The sequence below is a fragment of the Alligator sinensis genome, unplaced genomic scaffold (assembly GCF_000455745.1).
Source record: "Alligator sinensis unplaced genomic scaffold, ASM45574v1 scaffold645_1, whole genome shotgun sequence".
In the NCBI taxonomy this organism is placed as follows: Eukaryota; Metazoa; Chordata; order Crocodylia; family Alligatoridae; genus Alligator; species Alligator sinensis.
The window spans coordinates 107,257-132,391 of NW_005842586.1; the positions used below are offsets into that span (position 1 = coordinate 107,257).

The window sequence follows — 25,135 nt, forward strand, 5'->3', positions numbered from 1 at the left end:
TAGGGCTTGGTCTGCAGGCCCTTAACCATACGAGTGGCCCTTCTCTGGACCCTCTCCAGGTTATCCGCATCCTTCTTGAATTGCGGTGCCCAGAATTGCACGCAGTACACCAACTGCGGTCTGACCAGCGCCCGATAGAGGGGAAGTATCACCTCCTTGGACCTATTCGTCATGCATCTGCTGATGCACGATAAAGTGCCATTGGCTTTTTTGATGGCTTCGTCACACTGCCGACTCATGTTCATCTTGGAGTCCACTAGGACTCCAAGATCCCTTTCCACTTCCGTGCCACCCAGCAGGTCATTCCCTAGGCTGTAGGTGTGCTGGAAATTTTTCCTCCCTAGGTGCAGCACTTTGCATTTCTCCTTGTTGAACTGCAGCGTTTTTAGCTCTGTATGGGGTCCCCAGTTCCCCCTGAACTGCCTGACCGTAGGGTTTCTCAGCCCCACAGGCCATTCCACCCCTCACCCAGATGAGTGGGCAGATAGCAGAAGCTGTAGGAGCAAGGGTGAGGACTCTGGCCCACAGCACCTAGAGCAGGGGTGGGCAAAATGTAGGCTGCATGCGGCCCACCAGGCCATTCTATCTGGCTCACTTGGACCCTACAAAGTTAGAAAATTAATATTTATCTGCCCCTGGCTGCTTGTCATGCGGCCCTCAACAGCTTCCCAAAACTCAGTAAGCGGCCCTCCACCCCAGATAATTACCCACCCCTGATCTAGAGAGCAAAGTGGGAAGTGGTGTTTGGACCATGAGATCAAGGGCCACATGCAGCCCACAGGCCAGCAGTTGGATAGCCCTGCCTTAAGAAATGAAAAGTCCATCTGTTAGGCATATCAACCCCTCATTGTGTGCATTTCAAAGGCATTGCTTCAGAAATAGTAGTATTGTAGTATTTATTTATGAATATTTGAACATGTCCTTTTAATTCATTGTTGGAAGTTTTAAAAAAATTCTTCCCTTGTCTCAGAGATGGTCTGAAAACATATTTATAAATGAGAGACTCTGAATTTCATTCTGCTGTAAAGATCACTTATTTTCACAGGCATGTTTGGAGCAGTTTAGATTTCTGCTAGGTGCTGGGCATAAAGTGTGTTAGGAATCTTTTCTGATTTAAAAAAGACAGAGGTCAAGATTTGTAGGCACAGTGCTTTTACCCTCTTTTCCCCACTTAGCAAAGTCCATATGATGTTTTATGTCCCCTTGTCAACCAAGTCTTCCAGGGTTTTCACCCTCCTCTTCCTTCTCCCTGGTCCTTGAGAATTCAGCAAAACCTCCCCAGGCACCCAGCACGCACCAAAAACTCGACAGTGGCACAACATGAAGGAGAAGGGAATTTTGGTAAGGAAGCACATTTCAATTTCAACTTACTAATTTGAGGGGAAATAAAAAAAATAAAAAAAAAAAAAAAAAAAAAGAGTGAGAATACAATTGCATTCGCTGTCTTCCAGCCATCATTAACGTTTCTAGGATGCAATAAAGATGGCATAAATTCAGGCAGCTGACAGTCAGACTGGGTTAATGTGTTCTGAATGTGCTCCGCTTTGCTTATAGCTCTGCATTATCAGTGAGACTGGGATGGGAAGCACATGTGTAAACCAGATATTCTGCCATTGCTTGGTGAGAGAGTTGATTAGGGTGATGAAGGCTTGGCTGTGACTGATTACCAGCTGGAACAATCATTTAGAGGGTAATTACTCCCAAAGCATTAGGAATGAAACAAAAAAGCAGCTGTGTGTTCCAGAGGATCTACTCTTTTTGGTATCTGGAAGGCAAACTATTTAGGGTTCTCCTGGAAATGAGTCAGAGCCCTGCAGTTCAGGTCAGGTCTGGACTTCCTTAAAATGTTAAGGCATTCAATACTAAAAATAAGATAACACGAAAATAACCTGGCTTAAATCCTTCAGCCTAATGTTCTCATTTTTTGTAGATCAGTGTTTTATTGATCTGATGATGTTCCCACTGCCAAGTAAGAAAGCTTGTACTCTGTCTTTTGACTGCTCAAGAGAAGTTTTCAAAGAAATGTTTTCATCCCTTCACACACTTTCTCCTCCACATGCAATCTCCCTTGATTTTTAAATGTACTCACAGCTTTACTATTAGGAGACCTTTCCTCCAGGTGGACCTCCAGATACTGATTAATTTCCATTGTATTGCGTGCCTGCATGATCCTGTTATGCATAAACATTACTGCTCAAGTGTCCCCTTCTTCATCTCTGCCTTAGCCTGCATTTACAGACTTCTGATGTTGCAGTATTTTAGTGTATGGTATTGAGGACCAAGTAAGATTGTTGACTATCCTGAGCCTTGTTGATCTGATGAGAATTTCCCAGTTCCACTCCCTCTTGCCTCCCTTGCTACATGGTTCTGGCATGGATTAGTAGTGGGGCTTTCAGCACTTTGATTCATTCTGCCCAAGTTTAGAGAAAGAAACAGAAGATATTTTCCAGGAAATGTGGTCCTTCTGCTCTTACTAAACTAAGTGTGTGCAGGCAAAAGTTTTGACTTGGCATCCAGGGTCTCAACAGGTTTTCTGAACCTACCCACTGTTTTTTCTAGAGTTTCGTGTGCTGTAATTTAAAAAAAAAAAAAAAAGTGATTATATGAATACTGTTTTCTAGCAAAAATGGAGGTCAGTGAAATTAGTCCATTTCCTCAGCAAGTTTCATTTAGATGGAATTCTCTCTAGGAGCTTACATTTCCCTATAACTTTCCTTCCTCAGAGCTGTAATCCTCCTGTGTATCTCACTTGCCCTTCAGCTTTTCTTCTCTGCTAATCTTTGGATTCGTTCTGCTGCCATTCCTAATCCACAGGAGTACTTGCAACTCCTGGGGAAATCTTTGGCAGGAAGCTTTTTTGGATTTGGGTAACATGGATTATTCTGTGTGCAGTGCTCAAAATCAGCAGTTGTCTTTCTAGCATCCATGAAGAAACCTAAAGTGCTTAACTGCTTGCCTGCCATTAACTGCATCTGCATTCACCCAGAGGTTCTAATGGAAAAGCTTAGTATGATGATGGATACAGATGTTCCTACATGTTTTACAGTTGCCGGAAAAATCTTTTATACAGCCACCAAAGCTCTGTATCTAAGAGGACGAGATGTATTAGCGAGAGAGGTGCAGTTTACATGTTTGTTTGTTTGTTTGTTTGTTTGTTTTAAAGGATGTAACTGGGATTTGGCTCAGAGTGGCACGCTGAATATTCTCACTAGATAAAACATATTTCTAGCAGACAGACAAATGCACAAAAATCCATGATGAGGAGATACAAAATGATGACCCAGATGACAACAGAATTTACAAAGGATGAGTAATAAATTAGGTGCTACATAGATATGTTTCTCCTGGAGCCACACTACATAAATGAAGGCTGTTTGGGAATGGGAGGTCACAGGTGGGATTGAAAGTATCTGACTCAAATGGAAATTACTAAAAACACTGTTTTAAATCAGTTGCTTTATGTCCTGCCCTCTGCTACAGGGGAGAACAGTTGTTCTCCCTCTCTTTTTATGGCAGCATTTCAAATATTTGAAAACTGTTCTCATGTTTCCCCCCAGCCTTAATCTTTCTTTCTCCAAACTAAACGCACCTAATTTGTACACTTGCATTCCAACCCATTTATCACCTCTGTCTCTCACCTCTGCATCTTCTCCAGTTTCTCTACATCCTTCTTAAATTGCAGAGCCCCAAATGGTACATAACCCTGCAGCTGAGTGCTAGCCAGTGCTGTACAGAGTGGCACTGTTTCTCCTCTGTCTTACATGCAGTATTCCTGTGAATGCAGCCCAAACTTGCAGTTGTCTTGGTGAACTCCTGGCATTACTGATTTGTGTGGAGTCGGTGATCCACCAAGATCCCCCAGAGCCTTCTCGGCAGTGCTGCTGCCTGGCCAGTTAACTCCTTTTCTGTATTTCTGCATTTGGTGTTTCTTCCCTGAATTATCTTCTCTGATATATTTTTCTCTCGGGTTAGGGGCAGAAGTTGCCCATAAACCGGTGTAAATGATCAGAAACTGGCTTAAGCCTGTAACAACACAAGCTCAGTGCACATAAACTGGTTTCAAGATGGCTGAAACTGGTTTAAGATTAACCTGGTTGATCAAAAACCAGTTTATCAGACTTAACTGATTTGGGTCAAACCAGTTTATGGAACTTCTGTCACAGACCCCTTCCTGGTTCAAGCTAAATCAGTCCCCCAGCATCCCAGGATGCTTTGCAGCTCTGGGCTGGGTTGGGCTGTGCTGTCTGCTTGACCAAAGCAGGATAGGCCCTGCCCTGCTGCTGCCCAGCCAGAGCAGTGAGGGTGGCTGACTAGAGAGTGGGGTAGGAAACCCGGCTGGGGATGCAGCCCCTGCCAGACTTTTTTTCCACCCCTGCCTGAGTGGAGGGGGCATGGGACAGCAGGCTCGGGCAGAGGGGAGGGAGAGGGATTGAACTCTCCTTGAACTCTTAGGGAGGGAGGGGACCATGACCCTATGGTCATGGTCCCCTCTCCCTAAGGGACCATGACCATAGGGAGAGGGGAGTTCAGGAAGAGTGGTTGCTCCTCAAGGGAGCGATCCTCAATGCACAAACTAAGTCTATTCCATCTCGGAGGAAAGGCAGCAAGAGGGCACAGCAGCCCCCCTGGCTCTCCAGGGACCTAGCAGACCTCCTGAGGCTAAAAAGAAAGGCCTACAAAGGATGGAGGATGGGAGTCACCTCCAAGGAGGATTCTGCACTGGTCCGGTCCTGTAGGGAGCAGACCAGGAAAGCCAAGGCTGCAACTGAACTCCAACTAGCTTTGAGCATCAAGGACAATAAGAAGTCCTTTTTCAGATACGTGGGGAGCCGGAGGAAAAGCAGGGGCAACGTTGGACCCCGGACTATTATTCTTCTGAAGAGTAGAAAATAGGAGGATACTTTTAACCTATTAAATAGGTACTTTGCGTCAGTCTTTCATCAGTCCCATGGGACGCCCATGCCCGCTACAGGGCCGGGAAGTCCGGGTGAGGGTGATCCCCTGCCCTCCATCAATGCTGACTTTCTGAAGGAACATCTTGAGAAGCTGGATACCTTCAAGTCAGCCGACCCTGACAATCTTCACCCCAGGGTACTCAAGGAGCTGGCGAGCATCATAGCCCAGACTCTAGCACGGATCTTTGAAAACTCTTGGCGCTCTGGTGTAGTGCCCGAAGACTGGAAGAAGGCCAATGTGGTGCCTATCTTCAAGAAAGGGAGGAAAGTGGATCCGGCTAACTATAGGCCCATCAGCCTGACTTCTATCCCGGGGAAGATCTTAGAAAAGTTTATTAAAGAGGCCATCCTTAATGGACTGGCCGACGCCAACATCTTAAGGGATAGCCAGCACGGGTTTGTTGCGGGTAGGTCTTGCTTGACCAATCTCATTTCCTTCTACGACCAGGTGACCTATCACCTGGACAAGGGAGAAGAGATTGATGTCATATATCTTGACTTCAAAAAAGCCTTCGATCTGGTGTCCCATGATCGCCTCTGGGAGAAACTGGCCAATTGTCGCCTTGGGTCCTCCACAATCCACTGGCTGGAAAATTGGCTCCGGCGTCGGACCCAGAGGGTAGTAATCGATGGAAGTCACTCATCGTGGTGTCCTGTGACCAGTGGGGTCCCCCAAGGCTCTGTCCTTGGACCCATACTGTTCAACATCTTCATTAATGATGTGGACACTGGAGTCAGAAGCGATCAGAACTGGCCAAGTTCGCCGATGACACCAAACTTTGGGGCAAAGCATCCACACCAGAAGACAGGCAGGTTATCCAGGCTGACCTGGACAGGCTCAGCAAGTGGGCGGACGAGAATCTGATGGTGTTCAACGCCGATAAATGCAAGGTTCTCCACCTTGGGAAAAAAAACCCGCAGCATCCTTATAGGCTCGGCAGTGCTATGTTGGCTAGCACTATGGAAGAAAGAGACTTGGGGGTCATCATTGACCACAAGATGAACATGAGCCTGCAATGCGATGCGGCGGCTAGTAAAGCGACCAAAACGCTGGCTTGCATCCATAGATGCTTCTCAAGCAAATCCCGGGACGTCATTCTCCCCCTGTACTCGGCCTTAGTGAGGCCGCAGCTGGAGTACTGTGTCCAGTTTTGGGCTCCACAATTCAAAAAGGATGTGGAGAAGCTTGAGAGAGTCCAGAGAAGAGCCACGCGCATGATCAGAGGTCAGGGAAGCAGACCCTACGATGACAGGCTGAGAGCCCTGGGGCTCTTTAGCCTGAAAAAGCGCAGGCTCAGGGGTGATCTGATGGCCACCTACAAGTTTATCAGGGGTGACCACCAGCATCTGGGGGAACGTTTGTTCACCAGAGCGCCCCAAGGGATGACGAGGTCGAATGGTCACAAACTACTTCAAGACTATGACCCCAGCTGACTTTCTGCCCTTTGGGCGGGGGGGCTGGACTCGATCTTCCGAGGTCCCTTCCAGCCCTGATGTCTATGAAATCTTCTGTGTCTTCCCTCACCCCCCAGGACAGGTACCCCATCTGGGGTCTGCCTGGCTTTTCCCCCACACTGGCCACTTGTACAGCGGGTGGTGTCTGGAGCTGGCCTGGGCAGCAGTGTCGGGTGAAACGGAGGGAGGGAGGGGGGATTAAACACCCCGTCTCCCCTCAGCCCTGCCCCCCCCGGACGAGTGGCCAGCAGGGGGTGGGGGGGAGCTGTGGTCGCCATGCCAGTAGGAGTGGAGGGAGACGGGATTTAATCCCCTTCCTTCCCTCCCATTTCCCTGAGACTGCTGCCTGGGCTAGCTCTGGCCATGCCCCCTGCCACACCAGCAGCCAGTGGTTGGGGGGAAAGATGGGTAGACCCCAGCTGGGGTCCCTATGCCCATAGGAGAGGGCGGACATGGAGCTTTAATCCCCTCCCTTCCTCCCCTTCACCTGAGGCATTGCCTCAGCTGGTGTCTGGCCATGCCCCTCCTTCCTCCCAGGGACAAAACTGCAAGGGAGTCTCCAGGCACACACCGGCTGGGGTCTGTGCAGGCCCAAGTGAGGGTTTAAACCCCTCCCCAGCCATGCTCAACAGCTTGCCAGGGCCAGCCATGGCCCCCCTGCCTTCCCTCCCCAGCTCATCTTCCCTCCAGCCTTCTGGCCACTATTCAGTTGCTTCTCGATTCAATCTAAGCAGGTTAGACTAACCTGCAAAGACTCAATCAATTCAGGCTTGGGCTTTTTGAATGTCTGTACTTGGCCTTAACCTTTAAAACTAGACTGGACAGAACAGTACAAAAGAGACAGTTCTTTTTTTCTTACAGAACCAATCTGTTTAAATGGGTGTTAATCTTAAATCTCTTTCTTTCTGTGAAGTGTGAAAAAGTGGTATTTTCCACTTGGATTTTCTTCTCATTGGAAAGAGTTTCTCTGAGGCTGACATCACTGCTGCTGTTAATGCTAAGGTGTTTGCTTCTCTAGCCGGCCAGGCAGTTGAGGGGAGGGCGGGGGAAGGCTCCACACCATAGGGGATTTCCTTTCTGAGATCTCTGCTGTTGCAGCAGAACTTTAAGGACAAGTTAATTCAGTCCTGGGGAAGGTAGCAAGGGAGGGAGGGACAGAAAGGATCCTGATAGTGAACTTTTTCATTCTTTTGCATTGCAGCCTGCAATAGGTTGGTTTGTATTGGCTCTTTGCAGTGGGATCAGCCTGCTGCTCCTGTTATCCTCACAAAGAAAGGTTTATATTCATCTAGTTCTCACTCAGTGCCCTTTGGCTCGGTTAACAGCAGCAGCAAGTGCTGAATAGTTGAGCTGGTTTTGTAGTAGGAAGACAGAGAGCACTTTCTGACCTTGTTAGTTGGTTGAGAAGACCTATTTTAGTTCTTGAAATATTCTAGGCCAGAGGTTCCCATTTTTTTTTCTTATTGTGTACCCCCTTCCAGATTTACCAGCTGCCCATGTACCAGCATACATAGTGGTATTTATTTTAACCCCTTAAATGCCAGTTATTATAATGAAGATTAAATTTGGCACTGCGTAGTTTCTCCTGTGTACCCCCCAGAGACGCCTTGTGTACACCCAGGGGTACATGTGCCAGAGTTTGGAAACCCCGGTTCTGGACAAAAGGAGGGGTATGTGTGTTAAGAGATCTGCCTATGCTCCTGCCTGATAAACTGGTATCTTTCCCCTTGCATCCCTTAATAAAGGTTTAGTTACCCCTCCTCTGTTTATTCTGGCCCTTATTCCTAACATCACTTTTGCTTGCAGTTAAAATTCACCCTGTAGTTTCTGCAAGTGCTTTCTCAGCTGATGGAGTATATGGGTTGATGCTGTCAAATGGTTAGGAAACTGCAGGAATATATTACACCTGAAGTGACCGAACCCCAAGACAAAGTTCAGGGATTCGTAGGGCATGGGGATATACAGACAAGTGCTGTATCAGACCATTCATTGTTTTTGCGTCTTTTCTATTTTGCTTTATGCACCAAAGAACAGACGGGAGATGGAACCTATGTACTCAGTTGCTCTAACTTTGGATAACCTTTAGACACCATCAAGAGCCTCTGAATACATAAAACAGTTTCCCGATGAATTTCTCTTTGCCGAAAAATCAAAAATGTCCTTGTAGTAAAACTGAAGTAAATTTTATCTCCATTAATTTTATTTCTGACAACAGGGAAAGAAAAAAAGTTGTATTTTGCAAATTTTCTGCCCCTTCCCCTCTGCTAGAGGAGGCTTTTAAAAGCTGTTCTCTCTAAGGCTAAGTACAGACAATCAAAAAGCCTAATACTGAATGAATTCAGCCTTTGCAGGTTAGTCTAAACTGTACAGATTAAATGTATAAACAACTGGGCAGACATTCACTTTTGTTTTGGGAAATGCAGCCACATACCTGCAGTAGCTCAGGCCAGAAGCCAGGGGGTGCTAGAGCATGGTTCTCTGGCATGCAGCCAGCATGGGCTGTGTTTGCTTCCTCTTCCTGCTGCCCCCAAGGTCTCTGGGATTTGCAGTCCAGAATCATAGCAGCAAGACTCTGCAGAGTTTCTCATCACTTCCTTTTCCTGCTTCCAGGTGCCTCTGGGATTTGTAGTCTACAGTTGCAGCCAGCAGTAAGTTTTTAGCAGGGCAGGGCATCTCTGTACTTGGGGGAAGGGAAGCTTTAACCCCCTTTCCTGACCCCAGACAGGGTTTGCCTAGGGGGAGGAGAGGGGTAGTCCCTGCCTCCCCCGTCCCCCTCAACTCATCTCTGCTGGAGCAGACAGCACAGCACAGCCCAGGGCTGGAAAGCCTACTAGGAAGCTGGGGGGGACTGTGATTTAATTTTGAATCAGAAAGGGGTCTGGGACAGAAGTTCCATAAACTGGTTTAACACAAATCAGTTAAGTCTGATACTACATTCAACTAGGTTTATCTTAAACCAGTTTCAGCCATTTTGAAACTGGTTTATATGCACCAAACTTCTGTTCTGTTACAAGTTTAAACCAGTTTCTGATCACTTAAACTGGTGTGTGTGTAACTTCTATCCCTAGCCCAAAGCTGGTGGAGGGAACAAGGCATGCGCATGCTTAAACATTTGGTTTCTTGCAAGTTTGAGGTTTACCAGCTTAACCCAAAACTCATTAGTGTTTTCTGATGACTCGTTTCCTTGATGTACGCCAAGACTAAATGTTTTGCAGAGCGGAAGAGGGTACATTGATATCAAAATGGTTTTAAAACAAAATGCAGTGAAGATGCGGAGTATAAAATTGCCTTTGAAGGGAGGAAGGGGACTAACAGTCTGAAAGCTGAGACTCAGTGGGCTTAGATAATTCTCAAACCTGAAATAAAATCCAAATGTTTCTGGATCAGTGCAGCTTTAATTGAACAGCCTACAGCAGATCTGTATGGGGAATACCATATACAGCCTTCGGAACTGAGACACAAAAGACCAACTCAGGCTGGTGCTGTACGTCCTGTTCAGAGGGGGGAGTGCTTCGGTGCCAGAGAACATTTAAATTGCCAGTGCAGAGAGTTCTGATTCTGCAGTTTATGGAAATATGTTCCTGGTATAGACCATCCTCCATGGGGTGAAAAGTTAAATGGACTAACTCTTTGCTTCAGAACAATTTCTCTTGTATTTGGGTGAATGTCAGAAGTGTAGCAGAAGCTGTCACGGAAGATTGTTATGATATCCTCTTAGAGGATTCAGACGCCCAGCTTTTTTGATCCTCTCTGCCCTCTGACGCAATATTCACCCTTAGTTCATACAGGTTTTCCCTCCCTTGGCTGCACTATTATCATACAAAGGTCATAAACTCCTGTTTCATCGCTACAAAACATAAGGTCAAATTAAAAAAAAAAAACCCAATCTTAACAATGCAGCATTTGCGTTGAGGGGTTGTTCTACATTTGGTGATTAGGAACAAGATGTTGAAACAATGGGTGTATTAATCCAATCGTACAGATAAATGCTTTGAGAGGAAAATGAGGAAAAATCATAAAAGGGGAAGCCTTAACCATAAGTCACAAGGGCATAAATGATGTCAGGGTCTGCCCATGGCTGAGAACAGGATGGCATCAATATAGTTTCATTCAAATAATCTAAGAACTCTTTCCAAGACAGATTGTTTAAAAAAAACCAAACCAAAAAAACCAACAAATCCCATTAAGCCAGGCTCTGAAATGCAGTTGACTGTATCATGTGCTAAGAGCACTTTCAAAGAGATTGTACAAAACTGTATTTGTGTTCATTTAGAAAAATCATATTGCTTCTTTTGCTAAATCCTGCACTTGCAGTTTGGGTCTGTTTTTAAATGAACAGATCCTCATTTCTTCACGTGGTCCTAGTTTTATTTTTAAACGCTGCTTTCAGAAACCCACGCATGCAAGATTGCAGTTGGCCATGGAATTTAGCTGGGCATTTATCCCTTTGCAGACCATAGAAGAATCGCCCAATGTTCTGCACAAGGATTTTGGACAAATTCTCTGTATTGGAAATATAAGCTGGAGAGACCTGCAATTAAAGACCAAGGGTACAGATCTGTATTTATAATTCCAGACCTGTATTTATGTCAAAGGACCGACATTCTAGTTGCAACTTGGCATTTCTGTATGTGCAAGTTCAGCAGTTACTGCTTTCTTCAGCCCACAGATTTGTAGAGCTTGGAAAGCATAGTCTTGGTATTTGCCATTTGCTACACATTAACAGGTTTTGCTCTGTATTCCTTCGTCATTGATTTACTGCATTTTGCTGGGTAACTGAAGCAAATTTCTTCTAGGTAATATTCATATATTCTAATAAATGTTATCAGAAAGAATAGGAACACCACAGGTAAATACACTGGAGGTGTTTGCTCAACCGTTTTTCAATCCGCTGCTGATTAAACCTTTTTTTCTCTCTTGTTGCTATGGCGTTGACTCTATTTGAAACCAAACCTTTGGGCAATCAGGTCAAATGCAAGGGGCACTTGAAGAAAGAAACAGGAAGCAGGAGGGCTCTGATTCCAGCTGATGACAAACACTAACTCCTTGTTTGTTGCAGTAGAGGATCATCAGAAAGTTTGTGCGAGGCTTTGTCAGGCTTGTTACTGGAGCTGATATTCCTCTTGAAAAGGCTTCATTTTTAAAAGATTTTCTATGCCAGTATACAAAGGAAGGTGGATCTCTTCCAAATCCTGCATAACTCAGAAATGTTTACCTTCTGCAGTTCAGACCAGAACACAGAGATCTTACTTTTGCAAACAGTATGATCTTCAGGATCATGTAATAGTGGATGAAACCACAGACTTGTGTAGTTGAAATGTAGATGCTGTTCTTCCTCCTAAAATTGCTGGTTAATGTGACCTAGCAAGCATTAAATTTCTAGACAGAGTAAACTTGATTAGTGTGTTGACTTGGGCTAGGGACAGAAGTTACACACAAACTAGTTTGTGATCAGAAACCGGTTTAAACCTGAAACAGAACAGAAGTTCAGTGCACATAAATAACTAGTTTCAAAATGGCTGAAACTGGTTTAAGATGAACCTGATTGAATGTAGTATCAAACTTATATGATTTGTGTCAAACTGGTTTTTGGAACTTCTGTCCCAGACCCCTTCCTGGTTTAAGTTAAATTGGGGTCCCTCAGCATGCTCTGCAGGGCTGGGCTCTCTGCTCCAGAGAGCAGGGCTGGCCCCACCCCTCTACTCTGGCCAGAGCAGGGGTGGGGGTGTAGCCAGAGCCAGCTGCCATGGCCCCGCCATCCACCTGCCTCGCATGCAGCTGTGGCTGGAACTGTGGGGCTGAGTTGGGTGGGCCTGAGGGTAGATGCAGAGGGGCCAGCATGGGCTGGGCCACGGGCCAAGCCCTTCCCAGTGGGCTGCGGCTTGGACTGGGGCTGCCAGATTGCTCCTGGCTCCTTGCACCCTGTCTGGGCAGGGCTGTCATGGAGCTGCAGCTGGCTGGGAATGGCCTAGTGGGGCTGTGGGGACAGGACCCTTGCCAGCTGGCTGCAGCTCAGTGACAGCCCGGTCTGGCAGCACGGGTGGTGGCTGCCTGGTCAGTGAGCTGCCCGGGCCAGCTAGGCGGTGCCAGCTGCAAGGAGCAGCCCCTGCAGGTGGGTGGAATGGGTAGAAGGCAGCCGAGAGCTGGGGCTGGATTTCCATGTGCTGGGCAGAAGTCAGACTGAAACTTCCACCCACCCAGAGTGGCAGGAGGAGCAGCGGCTGCTGGAGGCAAGGGGATGCTGTGTGCTGGCAGGACTGAGCAGGGTGTTCTGTTCCCCTCACCTCCAGCTGTGGCTCCTGCTCCTGCTGCACCATGCAGCGCTGCTCCAGCTGGGTCTGAGCTTCAGCCCGGCGGCTTCTGCCCGGGTCATAGAACTCTGGCTCCAGCTCTTGGCTGCCTTCTACCCCCTCCTCCTGCTCGCAGGGGCTGCTTATTGCACCAGGCAGCGGAGTGGATGGAAGGTGCGTGGGAGCTGGAGTCAGAGCTCAGTGCGCTCGGCAGAAGCCGCCGGGCTGAAGCTTCCCACTCGCCCACCCAAGTGGCGTGGCAGGGGCAGCAGCAGGAGCAGCAGCTGGAGGTGAGGGAGGCAAAACAACGGTGCTGGCCAGCGCACAGCTGATATATGCAGATCACTCCTTTGAGTGCATTTCCCAATGCCATCCATAGGATATGCAGAGTGCACGCCCTCTGTTTCCATTCAGAAAACATTCACGTTGCTGTTAGACTCTACAACTCTCATAAAGAACCTATTTTGTGTAAATGCCTTGAATGTCTGGAAGACAGTGTGCTCAGAATGTCTGTGCGTGCCTTAAAGCCTTGTTTCTATTCTTGGGTCATGGCTGTTGCTTGCTAATGGGAAGGACTGTCATCTGGTTTTCCGAGTCTCCTTACTGGGAGAGCTAAAAGAGCAATAAAAATGCAGAGCTCACCTGTTGGCTCCCCTTGCTTACCACTTCCTAAGCTAGATGGTTTGCAAATGGATTGCTTTGAATTTCTGTGCCTCTGTAAGAAGTAAGCATTTTGAAACCTAAATGAAGAGATTTGATGTTGTCTTCTCCTGTGAGGCATGATGGGCAGCTGTGGAGAAAACCACTGGGCTTTTTGAGGTAGTTTGCATTAAGTCATGTTCTATGACTAGCTTCAGGTCTACAACTTCACCTTCATCTCCTGCTTAGGGTTATCATATATTTCTAGTTTCAAAAGAGCTGGCCTTTCAGTGGGGGGAGGGAGGTAATATGATTGTGGGAGGGGGACCGTATATGACCATGCCTTGCCCCTGCCCCTGTCCCTCACTCCCAAGCCACAACCCTGCTGCTTCCCCTCACTCCCAACCTGTTGTCCACTGCACCACCCCTGCAAGCACAGGCACTGGCCCGGGCTCCGGTGCTGCCGAGCTGGCCGTGCAGCTTCCAGCTGCCCCTGAAGGACCTCCCCCCTCCCCCGCTGGAGGGCTTAGGTGCCTCGCTGACCTCCCTTGCCCTACTGCAAGCCTAGCACCCAGACAACTTCCCCTAGTGATAGCGGGGAAGTTCAGGAAAAACTTTGATGCTAAGCTGACCAAAATCCCAGACATTTGATCATAGTTTAAAAAAACTGCCCGGATGCAGATTGGAGAATCCAAAAAGAGGACATGTCTGGGAAAACCCAGATGTATGGTAACCCTACTCCTGCACTGTGACAGAAGTGTAGCAGCTGCTTCAGTGGGAGTCCTGGACTAAACAGTATCTCACCTTGTTTGGGTCCCAGTCCTGCAAGTACCATGTGCTTAATTTTACTGTTGTTAATAGCCCCATTGTTTTTGATGCAACTACTGGACTAGTCACCTCAGGACCTGCAGTGGCATTCTTCTCCAACCACAGCTAAAGCACCCTTTGTCATCTGTCTTTCGACTCTATTATGCCTTGTGTGTTCATTTTGAAGGTTTCTGCATTACGTAAACTTCCAGCATAAAATGGTTACAGATCAGGACAGTAGCTTTAATTGTACTGAGTTGTATTTACAAGCTTTCTAGGATGCAGTATTCTAAACAGCGTTGATTTGTCACTGTGCATATAGAAGTGTGTGATATTTTAGTTGAGAAACATAGGAGGTTTCTTCTGAGGAACTGGTATTCCAGATAGGCATGTCTTCACTACAACAGTTAGTTTGATTATATTAGAATTCCTTCCTTTGGGTTAGCCTCGCTTAAGTGAGAGAGAGTAAATGCCCTGTGAAAGTGCTCTAGCTACATCCAGTACGGTGCTGTAGTGTGAGCCATCATGTCCCCATCATGTTACCAGTTTGAGCATTAGGAAACTTGCTTGAGGTCCAATCCACCCCACTGAAGCCACTTTGCTGAAGCTTAAAGCTTATCTCCAGAAACTTGTGTGCATGGGTGGGAGTTGGGTTACAGTAAAACTTGAATTTATAGCTTGAATTAATACAGCGGTGAAGATGAGCCCTAGCTTTAGATTGTAAGTGCGTGTATGTGTAGTAGGCTAAAAGGAATAGCAGTAATGTAGAGGAGGATGGTGGCAACAATAAGAGTATGTGCTGGCTTTGGTTTATGGTGATGAACTCTTGTGCATCCTAGATAAAGCCATTCTTGTTACGGGTTTCCAAGCAAAACATACATGAATGTCACGAGCGGTAATGGGTTGCATGGTCAACTGAATAGCTGCAGTCTCTTGTAGTGTAGTTGATTGCCAATAGGGACAATCTGTTATAGTGCTTGGCACATGAGACTGCCTAGGATTTATACACAGTAACATTTCCAAAGCATTTTAATAACTTAGCATTATGAGGACACATCTATGCCACAGTAGTTGTATGCCTTGGCCAGGATGGCCCTGCCCTCCTGCTCCTTCTCATAAACTCTAGACACAGAAATAGGCTGGTGCAGATACAGCTGCTCTAATGCCTGCCAGAGGCCAGGGTCTTGGGAGTGGTCCCCAGAGACTCTTTACTGCAGTTGTGTGTTTGGAGGGTGCAAGTGGGAATAGGTGACTGGGGCATATGTAGGGCTATCCAAACCTGGGCCTGCTCCTGCTGTGGTATTCACCTGCCCTACAACACTTCTGTCGTATCAAGTGTTAAAACTGGGCATTGTTCCCTGTGGTTAATCAGCGAAGAGAAAAATACAGCTGGGTGCAAACGTTCCTTTAAAAATATGGATGAATAGCATAGACTCATTCCTTCCATCTTTGGCAGTACCAAGTGGGTTTGCAGAGGCAATTTGAATGTGGTGGTCTTGCATATTGGTAATGGCTATAACCTGTTACTATTCTCCGTGAAAAGTTGAACCTTTTGGGCAGCCCAGGAAATGCATTTTCCATGGGTTTCTAATGGGAAGTGATTGAAAAAGTCCACCAGTAAATTTGAAGTTAAATACTAACAGTGATGGCCCAGTGATCCCCACACTTTGGGGATACTGGGAATTGAAAACATGGATGTGGGGAGGAAAAGGCCTTGAATCTGGGCTTTTATTAATAAAGGTTTCTCTTTGCTTTATTCCTTCAGCTTGACCTCACTAAACCAATTGAAGATCAGGGCCCACTGGATGTGATCATACATAAACTGACAGACGTCATCCTTGAAGCAGACCAAAATGACAGCCAGTCATTGGAGTTGGTTCACAGGTTCCAGGTGAGTGTTCCTTTTACATGCCCTTTGTATACCTCGGTGGGGATGAGCCTGAGCAGGAATAGGATCTTGGAGCTGCCAGTTCTCATGAAGTTAGGGATCCTTGACTAAAACGGTTCCTGGTATTCTGCTCCTTGGTGGCTGAGAGTGATGAGAAAAATGGGCTTATTGGTTGAGAGTCACTGATCTAGACCAGTGGGTCATGACCCAAAAGTCGGTTGCAAGAATATTTGAAAGGGTTGTGAGCAAGTCCCCAGAAAAACCTGTGAAAGCCTGGGTTTCCTCTTGCAGGCTGACCAGCATTCCAGCCTGCAAGCAGCTGCTTGGGATGATTTGGAGGCAGTGGGTGCATGTGCGTCTGCACGTGCAAATGCATATGGCCAGCATAGAGTAGAGATGTGAAGGCCTAGAGAGAGAACCCATAAAAAATTGGGGAAAAAAACTGAGGGTGTTTTTCTTTCCATTCCAAAAGCCTGGGTTTCCTCTTGCAGGCTGACCAGCATTCCAGCCTGCAAGCAGCTGCTTGGGATGATTTGGAGGCAGTGGGTGCATGTGCGTCTGCACGTGCAAATGCATATGGCCAGCATAGAGTAGAGATGTGAAGGCCTAGAGAGAGAACCCATAAAAAATTGGGGAAAAAAACTGAGGGTGTTTTTCTTTCCATTCCATTCCCACCCCCTCTTATGAAATATTTACTTTTAGAATGATGAATAAAATGGTCAAGACAAGGTGTTCATATATTGCTACCCTTTACTCCCCAAAAATGTTTTCTAATAACTATGTAATAGGAAGACTTTTATGTAAGACTATCTACTGTATCAGATCATTACAATTCCTGTGCACCGAGGACAAGCAGTACAGTACAACTCTCAAATGCAAGAGCAAGATGCATTTCTGCCCCCAGGGGGCACTGCCATTTTCACAAGAGAAGGAAGAAGGATTCAGTGCTGCCTTTCCTTGTGGACTTCCTCTGTTGTTGACTTTTGATCTAGAGGTCCTCCTGACTAGGCCTCAAAGGAGTGGGAGTGGACACTGGCAGCAGCATCCATTCATTCCTGTAGAGATTAGAAACAAGGAGCTTATTGCCCTGCTTGCTCAAAAGCCTCAGGAGAGGAGACGAAGCAAGTCTAAAAGTTTTGGAGTTGGAAGGAACCTGCCTCTTCCTGGCCCTGTGACCTTGAGATCCACAGAAGTACAGAAACAGCACAAAAGAGCTGAAAGAAAGTGTACTTCTTTATTGAAAGGTAAGAGTTTAAATTTCTCTGAATTCAGTATATTAAACTATTTTAGCTGCATTAACATATTTTCATAACCTATGCAATTCATAATTGAATTTCTACTAATCTGATGTTTTGTAACAAATAGCCTAACCTTAGCAGTGAGGTGAGGCCTGCAGGGCAGGGAAGTTGTTCACAGTTAACTCTGAGGAGGCCTCTTCTCCATCCATTACTAAATTTGTACATGCTGTAGCTTAGTGTTTATATATGCAAGCTAGCCACTAAATTACATTTTTCTTTTTTCTCTCTCAGCAAAATGGTGCAACCAACTTCTACCATGTGGAAGCATTTCCACGCTGCAAGTTATTCTGAGAAAAAAATGGGATTTTGCAAATACTGTCAAATGAAATATGCATTTCCAAATGCTACTAGGATGACCAAACACATTCCTGTATGTAAGAAGTGTCCTACAGACATTAAAAAATCTTTCATGGGTATAAGTGAGGAGGAGGTAGATCGTGATGATGAAAGTGCAAGTAGCTCTTTCCAGTGTTCTTGCTGCAGAAGTCCTCCTACTGCTGCCGCTTCTTCTATAACATCAGCATTACAAAGGGTTGCACAGTCAGCATCCTCAAGTAACCAAAGATTGCAACCAACTGTATACAAAAGACTCAATAGTTTCATATGTAGACAAGATGACACTTGAAGATCAGGAAAAAATTGACCAAGTTCTTGCAAGAGCAGTGTATTCTTCTGGGATGCCATTGTCAATAACTGAAAATACATACTGGCAAGAAGCTTTTAAATTACTAAGACCATCATATTGTTTGCCCAGCAGACATTCTTTGAGCAGGCCTTTTTTAGAGTCAGAATATGAACATATAATGCAATCTGTGCAAGGAAAAAATCAACAAAGCACTGTCTTTCAGTACTTACAGATGGATGGTGTGAGCGGGTGAAGGATCGTAGCCCTACCTTCCTCCAGACTCTCCTGCCACGACTTGGATAGAAAGGAAAAGAAGAGGGTATCAATGATCTTTCTGGGCTAGGAATCACTACCGCCACCCAGTTGGTAACTTTTCACAGTGTTGCTTTATTTCCCAGGAGGGTGTTGCACAGTAGCAATTAATTACTTAATTAGCAAGGAGAGTCTGTGTTGCCGATAAGGTAACTAGGCAGCAGACGTTTTACAGATACATTGTAGTGGTTACCGCTTCTATCGTTAATTGCCTTGTTAGCGAGACGCATTCTCCGCGTCTTTTGTGTCTGCCTCGTGCCAGGAGTGGTCCTGGCTGCTCCGCCGCCTGCTGCACCACTGGTTTCAGCATCATAGCTGGTCCCAAGGGTTCGGGGGTTTATGCGAGCTCCTCCTGCCTGCCCATCATCCCAGAGTGACTGTCTTCACCCGGAATTCCCCCGCTGAGCCGTTCCATGAAGCCCCGGCTCTTCCCCACATTTGCCGGAACTGCTGAGATTCCCAGGTACGTAGCTTGTCTCAGTTGAGTGATCGTGTCGTCCTGAGTCCCACGGTCTCGGCATTCCCCCTAGATCACCAGGCGGCCTCCTAGTCTTCCTCGTCTTCTGGGGTCTCGGTAGCCTCTAGTCTGCCCCCTCATGCCCGAAGGCAAACTGCATGTGTCCCGCTGCCGGATATATACCGGCTGTGGAGGGCTAATCACCTTGCTTTGCCCCGGGTGTGTGATCCCCTTCACCTGGTGGAGTGCGTCGGGTCGGTCATGCCTGAAATTGTTTCAGTAACAGGGCTTCCGCCTGAGTCCCTGTTACAGTTGGATGTGTGTGCGGGAAGAAGGAATCATAAACTTTGTGTTAATAACACCTCAACCAGTTTTTTACAGAAGCATTGAAACAAGAGAGAACAGACATACTGCAGAGTATATCAGTAGTAAAATATGTGAAGTCCTACAGAAGATTGAGAATGGTAAAGTATTTGCTTTGCTGCCTGACAATGCAAGTAACATGAAAGCAGCATAGAAGATCATAATGGATAAATATCCACATTACTGCAATAGGATGTGCATCCCATGGGCTAAACTTGCTGCTTAATGACATCATGAAATTGGACGTTCTGCAAAAAATCTATAGAAGAGCAAAAGAAGTTATAAAACATGTAAAAGCTATTCTTATTGTAGCTGCAGTCTTTAAGAAGAAGCAGGAAGAAAAGAATGCAAAGAATAAAATAGTGACACTCAAACTCTGTAGTATAACTAGATGGGGTGGAGTGGTGATCTCATCTGAAAGTTTACTGAAAAAACAAAGGAACTCTTCAAGAACCAGTAAGAATTGAGGATCTTAAAGTATGCAGAAGTGTAAGGAACACTGTACTTGATGAGGATGTCTTCTGGGTTCAGCTGCAGAATTCCCTGAGAGCTAAAGCCAATTTCTTCAGCAATCACTGCATAACTAGATGGGGTGGAGTGGTGATCTCATCTGAAAGTTTACTGAAAAAACAAAGGAACTCTTCAAGAACCAGTAAGAATTGAGGATCTTAAAGTATGCAGAAGTGTAAGGAACACTGTACTTGATGAGGATGTCTTCTGGGTTCAGCTGCAGAATTCCCTGAGAGCTAAAGCCAATTTCTTCAGCAATCACTGCATCTGAATCAGACAGTGCACTCTTGTCAGACATTTCTTACCAAACGGCCTAGATGAAATCAACTGTTTTGAATCTTAAGTGTATCTCTGCTTACAAGTACAGAAGAAAGAAAAGTGAAAGACTTCAGATTTCTCCATCTTCTCCAGCATGTGAAAGGAACTGGTCTATGTTTGGAAATGCACCAAATCAAGAAATAAACTAACATGTGAAGGAGTAGAGAAGCTTGTCTCAGTCTGGGCAAATCTTCAGTTTTCAGAAGTCCATGAAGATCATAAAAATGAAGGATCAGAAGAAGCAGAAACTGCTGATAGTGATAGCTCAGAAAATGAGACTGATTAGACAAAGTTTCATGTAGCAAAATTTGTATTCAATGAGTCTTGGGGTTTTTTTCCCTTAGCTCTTTTTCTAAAAGTGCTTTATGTATCTGCTTGACACTGTGGAGGAGACTAAGTCCAGAATACATAGCAACATTATTTGTTTTACTATGTTGTTGATGGTTTCTTCTATTTTCAACGTTAATCTTTGCCTGCTTCCCATAAACTAGCAAAAACTAAGAGCTGCTAAGTTCCTTGGAGTTCAGCAGCTTGTAGCTCCATTTGTAACAAAAATTAAAAATATTTTTAAATGCATTCAATTAGTAAATTTGTAATTATTTTCTGAATAAACTATACTTTTAAATTTTAATAAATATACCAAACACGATAATTTTATGAGCAAAGTAAGTTATAATACATTTTATGTTCTTAAAGTAGCAAAGTGAATTTAGATCAGTAAAGGGTGCTAAGAAAATAAGTATTGCATATATTTCAATTTCCCTCAAAATTCCCATTTTTTTTCTGAAAGAAACAGGAAAAAAAACATTTTTTCCCCATGACCTCAACATTTCCAGAAATTTTATATCTCTATCATAGAGTGAGGTCAGGTCGTGGGAGCGACCCCAGTCGCTGGATGCAGTTAAGTATGGGGAGCAGGGGATGGAGATCCAGGGGATTGTCTGGAGGTTTATCCCAACCCTTCCATGTTGAAAGAAAGTTGAGAGGTTGGTGTTTTCCCCCGTTCTTCTAGTATGCTGGTTTCTGCAGTGCCAGAGCTACTATTTCTTCTGACTGGGTTCTCCATACTGTTGAGAGGCTGTTTGATTCATTTCTCCCCTGACTATTTGCAGTACAGATCAGATCCTCAGCAAAGTCATGCAGACATGTTCATGTTGAAAACAGTATTCAGAGAACGGGGTTTTTCCTTTGTTTTTAAAAAAAACCTCCTGTAAGTATTCTGAAAGCTGATTTCATAATTTTAAAAGGAATTACAGTTAATCAGTGACTTTTGAGAACTGACACAGCTTCCTTTCCGAGAGAGAGACCATGTTCAAGACCGCATCGTAAGAAATTGAGCATTCTGCTGAGATCAGCTTTAAAAAAAAATACAAATTTGACAGCTTTATACTTTAGGAAATACTATTCTTGTGCTACTTGATGAGTTGCAAGAAGAATTTCCTTTCATCTATTCCTTTCTTTGGTCAAATTCTTACGTGGAAAAAAAAATCTGACTTGCAGGAACTTGCTTCTCTGATACTAAACATGTGACTTGCCCCTATAATGTTTATTCATTAAGGAGCAGGTGAGTGTTGGGGCACTTGCTCCTTTCCTAGGGCTATCTGAGTATATCTTAACCAGTTACTTCTCCATCATTGCTGTACTAGGGCATTGCCAGTACCCTCATCTCTGCTGTTTTTACTTGTGACATGTTGTATGTACTCCTGGTTGTGGTTTCTGGTTGTGTGCCTTGTTGCTGTTTGGAGGGTTTGAAGCCATGACTTCTTTAGAATCTTTGGGTAAACAATTGCCTGTGAACTCAGAAGACTGGACTCTGCTCCATTCCAGTCCCATGTTTCTATCATTTTTTCACCAATTTTTTTCAATAGATGCTTACTAGGGCTTTGAAATTTCTCCAGCAGTTTCGTTTTAACACTGTTTCGACTCATTTCGAGCTCAAAGCTCAAGCTGGGCTTGCCTGCAGGGAAACAAAAACTAAAGTTAGGAGGGGGGGGGAAGCAGGGGAGAGAAGAGTGCTCCTTATTGACTGTGTAGCTGGCCAGTAGCTGTCATCATTCCCTGAGGTCTCTTCCAATCCCAGTGCTCTGGGGGAGGGATGGAAAAATTGCATAAAGGGCAGCGTTGTTTGAACTGCCCTGCTTTCTGCCTTGGGGTCAGTTACTTAGCTGTGTGTTCCAGTTTTGCCTGTCAGCAGCTAGGGGTGCAGGACCCCAGAACCCAGACTCCCCCTGTTCCTATCTCCTTGAAAGCTGGCAGGCTTCATGGCTGCAGCAGGGCCTAGGAGGCCTGCAGTTTTCACCCCCTGTGCCCTAAGACAGACGCAGTCCCACAAGCACCCATGTCACAAGTTTTGCCTGTCAGCAGCTAGAGGTGCAGGGTCTCAGAACCCAGAAGCCCTTGTACCTATCTCCTTGACAGCTGGCGGGCTTTGTGGCCTCAGCAGGGACTAGCATGCCTGCAGCTTTCACCCTGCTGTGCCTTAACACACAGTGTCACCCATGTCACCAGTTTTGCTTGTCTACAGCTTGAGGTGCAGCTTCCCCAAAACTGCTGCACCTATCTCCTTGAAACTTGGCAGGCTTCATGGCCTCAGAAGGGGCTACCATCCCTGCAAGTTTAATCTGAATCGGGCCAGAAATGACAAAGTTGTAAGCTGTTACGAGCTTCCCCATTATAGCCTATGGGCAAAACGTCAAAACAACAAAACTGTTTCGCCAGAACGAAACAGAACAATGGTTTTGAATCGAAATGAAATTCAAAACGAAATGCTGTTCTGTTGAAACGTAAAAATGCAAGTTGAAATGGAGCGATGCTGTTTCGCACAGCCCTAATGCCTACTGCTCATAGAATTTGGAAAACTTTTGGGGTTACCATGGGAAGTCTCAATAAGGGGAGATTTCAGGTACCTGTTGCTGGTGCTCATCTAGCATTTGACTCCCCAAACATCACGCAATTTATTGGCCTTTACAATATAGGTAGTCTCTAACTAGGTACATGGTTATTCAGCTAGAGAGTAGAAGGTGGCTGGATGTAACGCTAGTATTGCATCACTTCCTTGTGTGCCGTTGGTTATAGGAACATTGGTGTGCCTCAGTCGGTAGCATAGTGTTTGACTTGATACCTTTGACTTCTGTTTATTGCTACTCTATGGATGAGGTCCAGCAGAGACTAATATGTGCTGGGTTTAGAACTCATGAGATCCTAATTCACAGTCCTTGCTTCCCATCCTGCTCATTCCTATAGACCAGTGGTTCTCATGATTTTTAGATTCATGGCATACCTTGTTAGACTTCAGGCACTTCTCAGAAAATGACAGCTTTCACTTGTTTTTTGACTGTGGAAAATAATAGAACAAATCTTTTGTTGCAAAGAAATGACTGCGGGCCAGAATGAAAGGATCTCAAAGCACCCAGTGGTGTCGCAGCATCCTGGGTCAGAACCACCACTGTAGACTCTCTTTTCTTGCGAGTATTGTGAAACTAGTGCAATGGGCTGCATCTTCCCTTATTTCCAAGACCATTCATCTGGTAAACTGTTGCAGAATCAGCAACACATTGCTGAGATTCAGAAAATTCACGATTTGGGTTCTGTCTCCTTTCCAGCCTGTATGTTGGCAACAAAAGTTAACTGCTCAAAAGTTTGGCAGTTACATAGGCAGAGTATGACTGCCTTTTTGATTCCTTGGGAAGGCCTAGATCACAGATGGTTTGCAGCATTAGGTACTAGTAAAGCTGTTCTTTGGGTTCTGTGAAGTCACCAAGAAAAGGAAATCTAAATAAAGTTAAACAGTATAGTGAAGTTAAGCAGCTATAAGAGAGAAAACAGGAGAGATTATACTGCATTGTTTAGTCTCTTAACTGATTTTTTTTTTTTTTTTGGTCTATTATCAGTGTTGTAGTTTAGATTTATAATTTCCTTGAAGAGGAATAACGGTCGACCTTGACATTAAACTGAGTTGTTGTCTGATGACTCCCAGTTCTGACATTTCTGTTGCTAACATATATTCCTAATGTGCCCTGTGTTCTGGAGGGGGTGGAGGGCATCAAAATGAAATTCATGTTTAAGAAGGGAACACATTTCAACCAATCTCTGAAACCAGGTTCTTTGATTCTTAAGCCAGAACCTTAAGTGGTATTAACTTTATAACACCAGTTTATTTAGTGAGCTTGGTATATGCTGTAGCTTGCGCTTAAAAAAATGTTCCTAATTGTTGGATTTTGAAAGAAAGGAGACCCGAGTATATGTATAAGGAGACTTTGTCTTCAAGCCATAGTGTCTCGGTGCCACAGTTAAGGGGTTGATATCAAACAAAGGCATTGCTATTAATGAGGGAACTGTGAACTTAATGTGCTATTTTGTTTGTAGTTTGGTTACTGCATTGCTACAATCGCATAGAGATAAAGTGGTGCATTCTGGTCCATTGCTCTGGTTGATTTGCTATGTGCTTTGGGTTATTTTACTGTTGATCTATTGCATCTTCTTTAACTGTCCTAATAACTTAATAAATCTAAGCCTCCTGCAGCCCTTGCACCTGTTGATATCATAAATGCTTGGTTAGAAAGGGTTCAGTGCAGGTGGTGTGATTTTGATCAAGTGAGAATAAATATGAAGTGTAACCTGCTACCATTCGTGCTTCCATGCTTCAGTGCTGCAACCTGCCCCTTGCTACCTGTTGATAAGAACACAAGACAGATGGACCTCTCAAGTCCAGTCCCCTGCTGTTGCAGGCAAATAGGTCCCATAATCCTCAATGTATCAAGCTTTATCTTGATCTTATTGCTTGTCCACGTTACCTTAAATACCCTTTGTGTCACCACTCGGTCAGCAATCAACTTCCTCACCTACTATTGGAAGTGCACTGATAGATTATCGTATATCAGATCAGCACTAATAAAAGGAAAAATTTATATCACCCATAAATGCTGTGTGCATGCAACCCAGCAGCTTGGAAAGCAGCGTCTGGTTGGTAAGTTGGGGGCGGGGGGAGGAGCACGGGGGAGGAAAGGAGCATGGGTGGGCAGGTTGAGGCCCCCACAGTGAGGGAGGGAGTAGGGCAGGGCAGGTGCTGCCCAGTCAGGGCAGTGAATGCGACCCCACCAGGAGTGGGATGGAACCGCAGGTGGCAGCCTTCACCCCGCATACAAATCTGGAGCAGCACATGTCCCCCATGCCTCCCTTGGGGGTGCATGCAGTAGCAGGAAGCTCTCTTTTCCACCAC

General features: G+C 45.3%; 1 protein-coding gene across 1 annotated transcript in view; it reads left to right on the forward strand.

Moving 5' to 3' along the window:
• ITPK1 (inositol-tetrakisphosphate 1-kinase) overlaps window positions 1-25,135 on the forward strand; it is a 225,391-nt gene that overhangs the window by 104,200 nt on the left and 96,056 nt on the right. Inside the window, exon 3 of the mRNA XM_006032798.3 lies at window positions 15,912-16,037. Within this exon, the coding sequence (XP_006032860.1) occupies window positions 15,912-16,037 (126 nt within the window). The remainder of the gene's footprint in view (window positions 1-15,911; window positions 16,038-25,135) is intronic.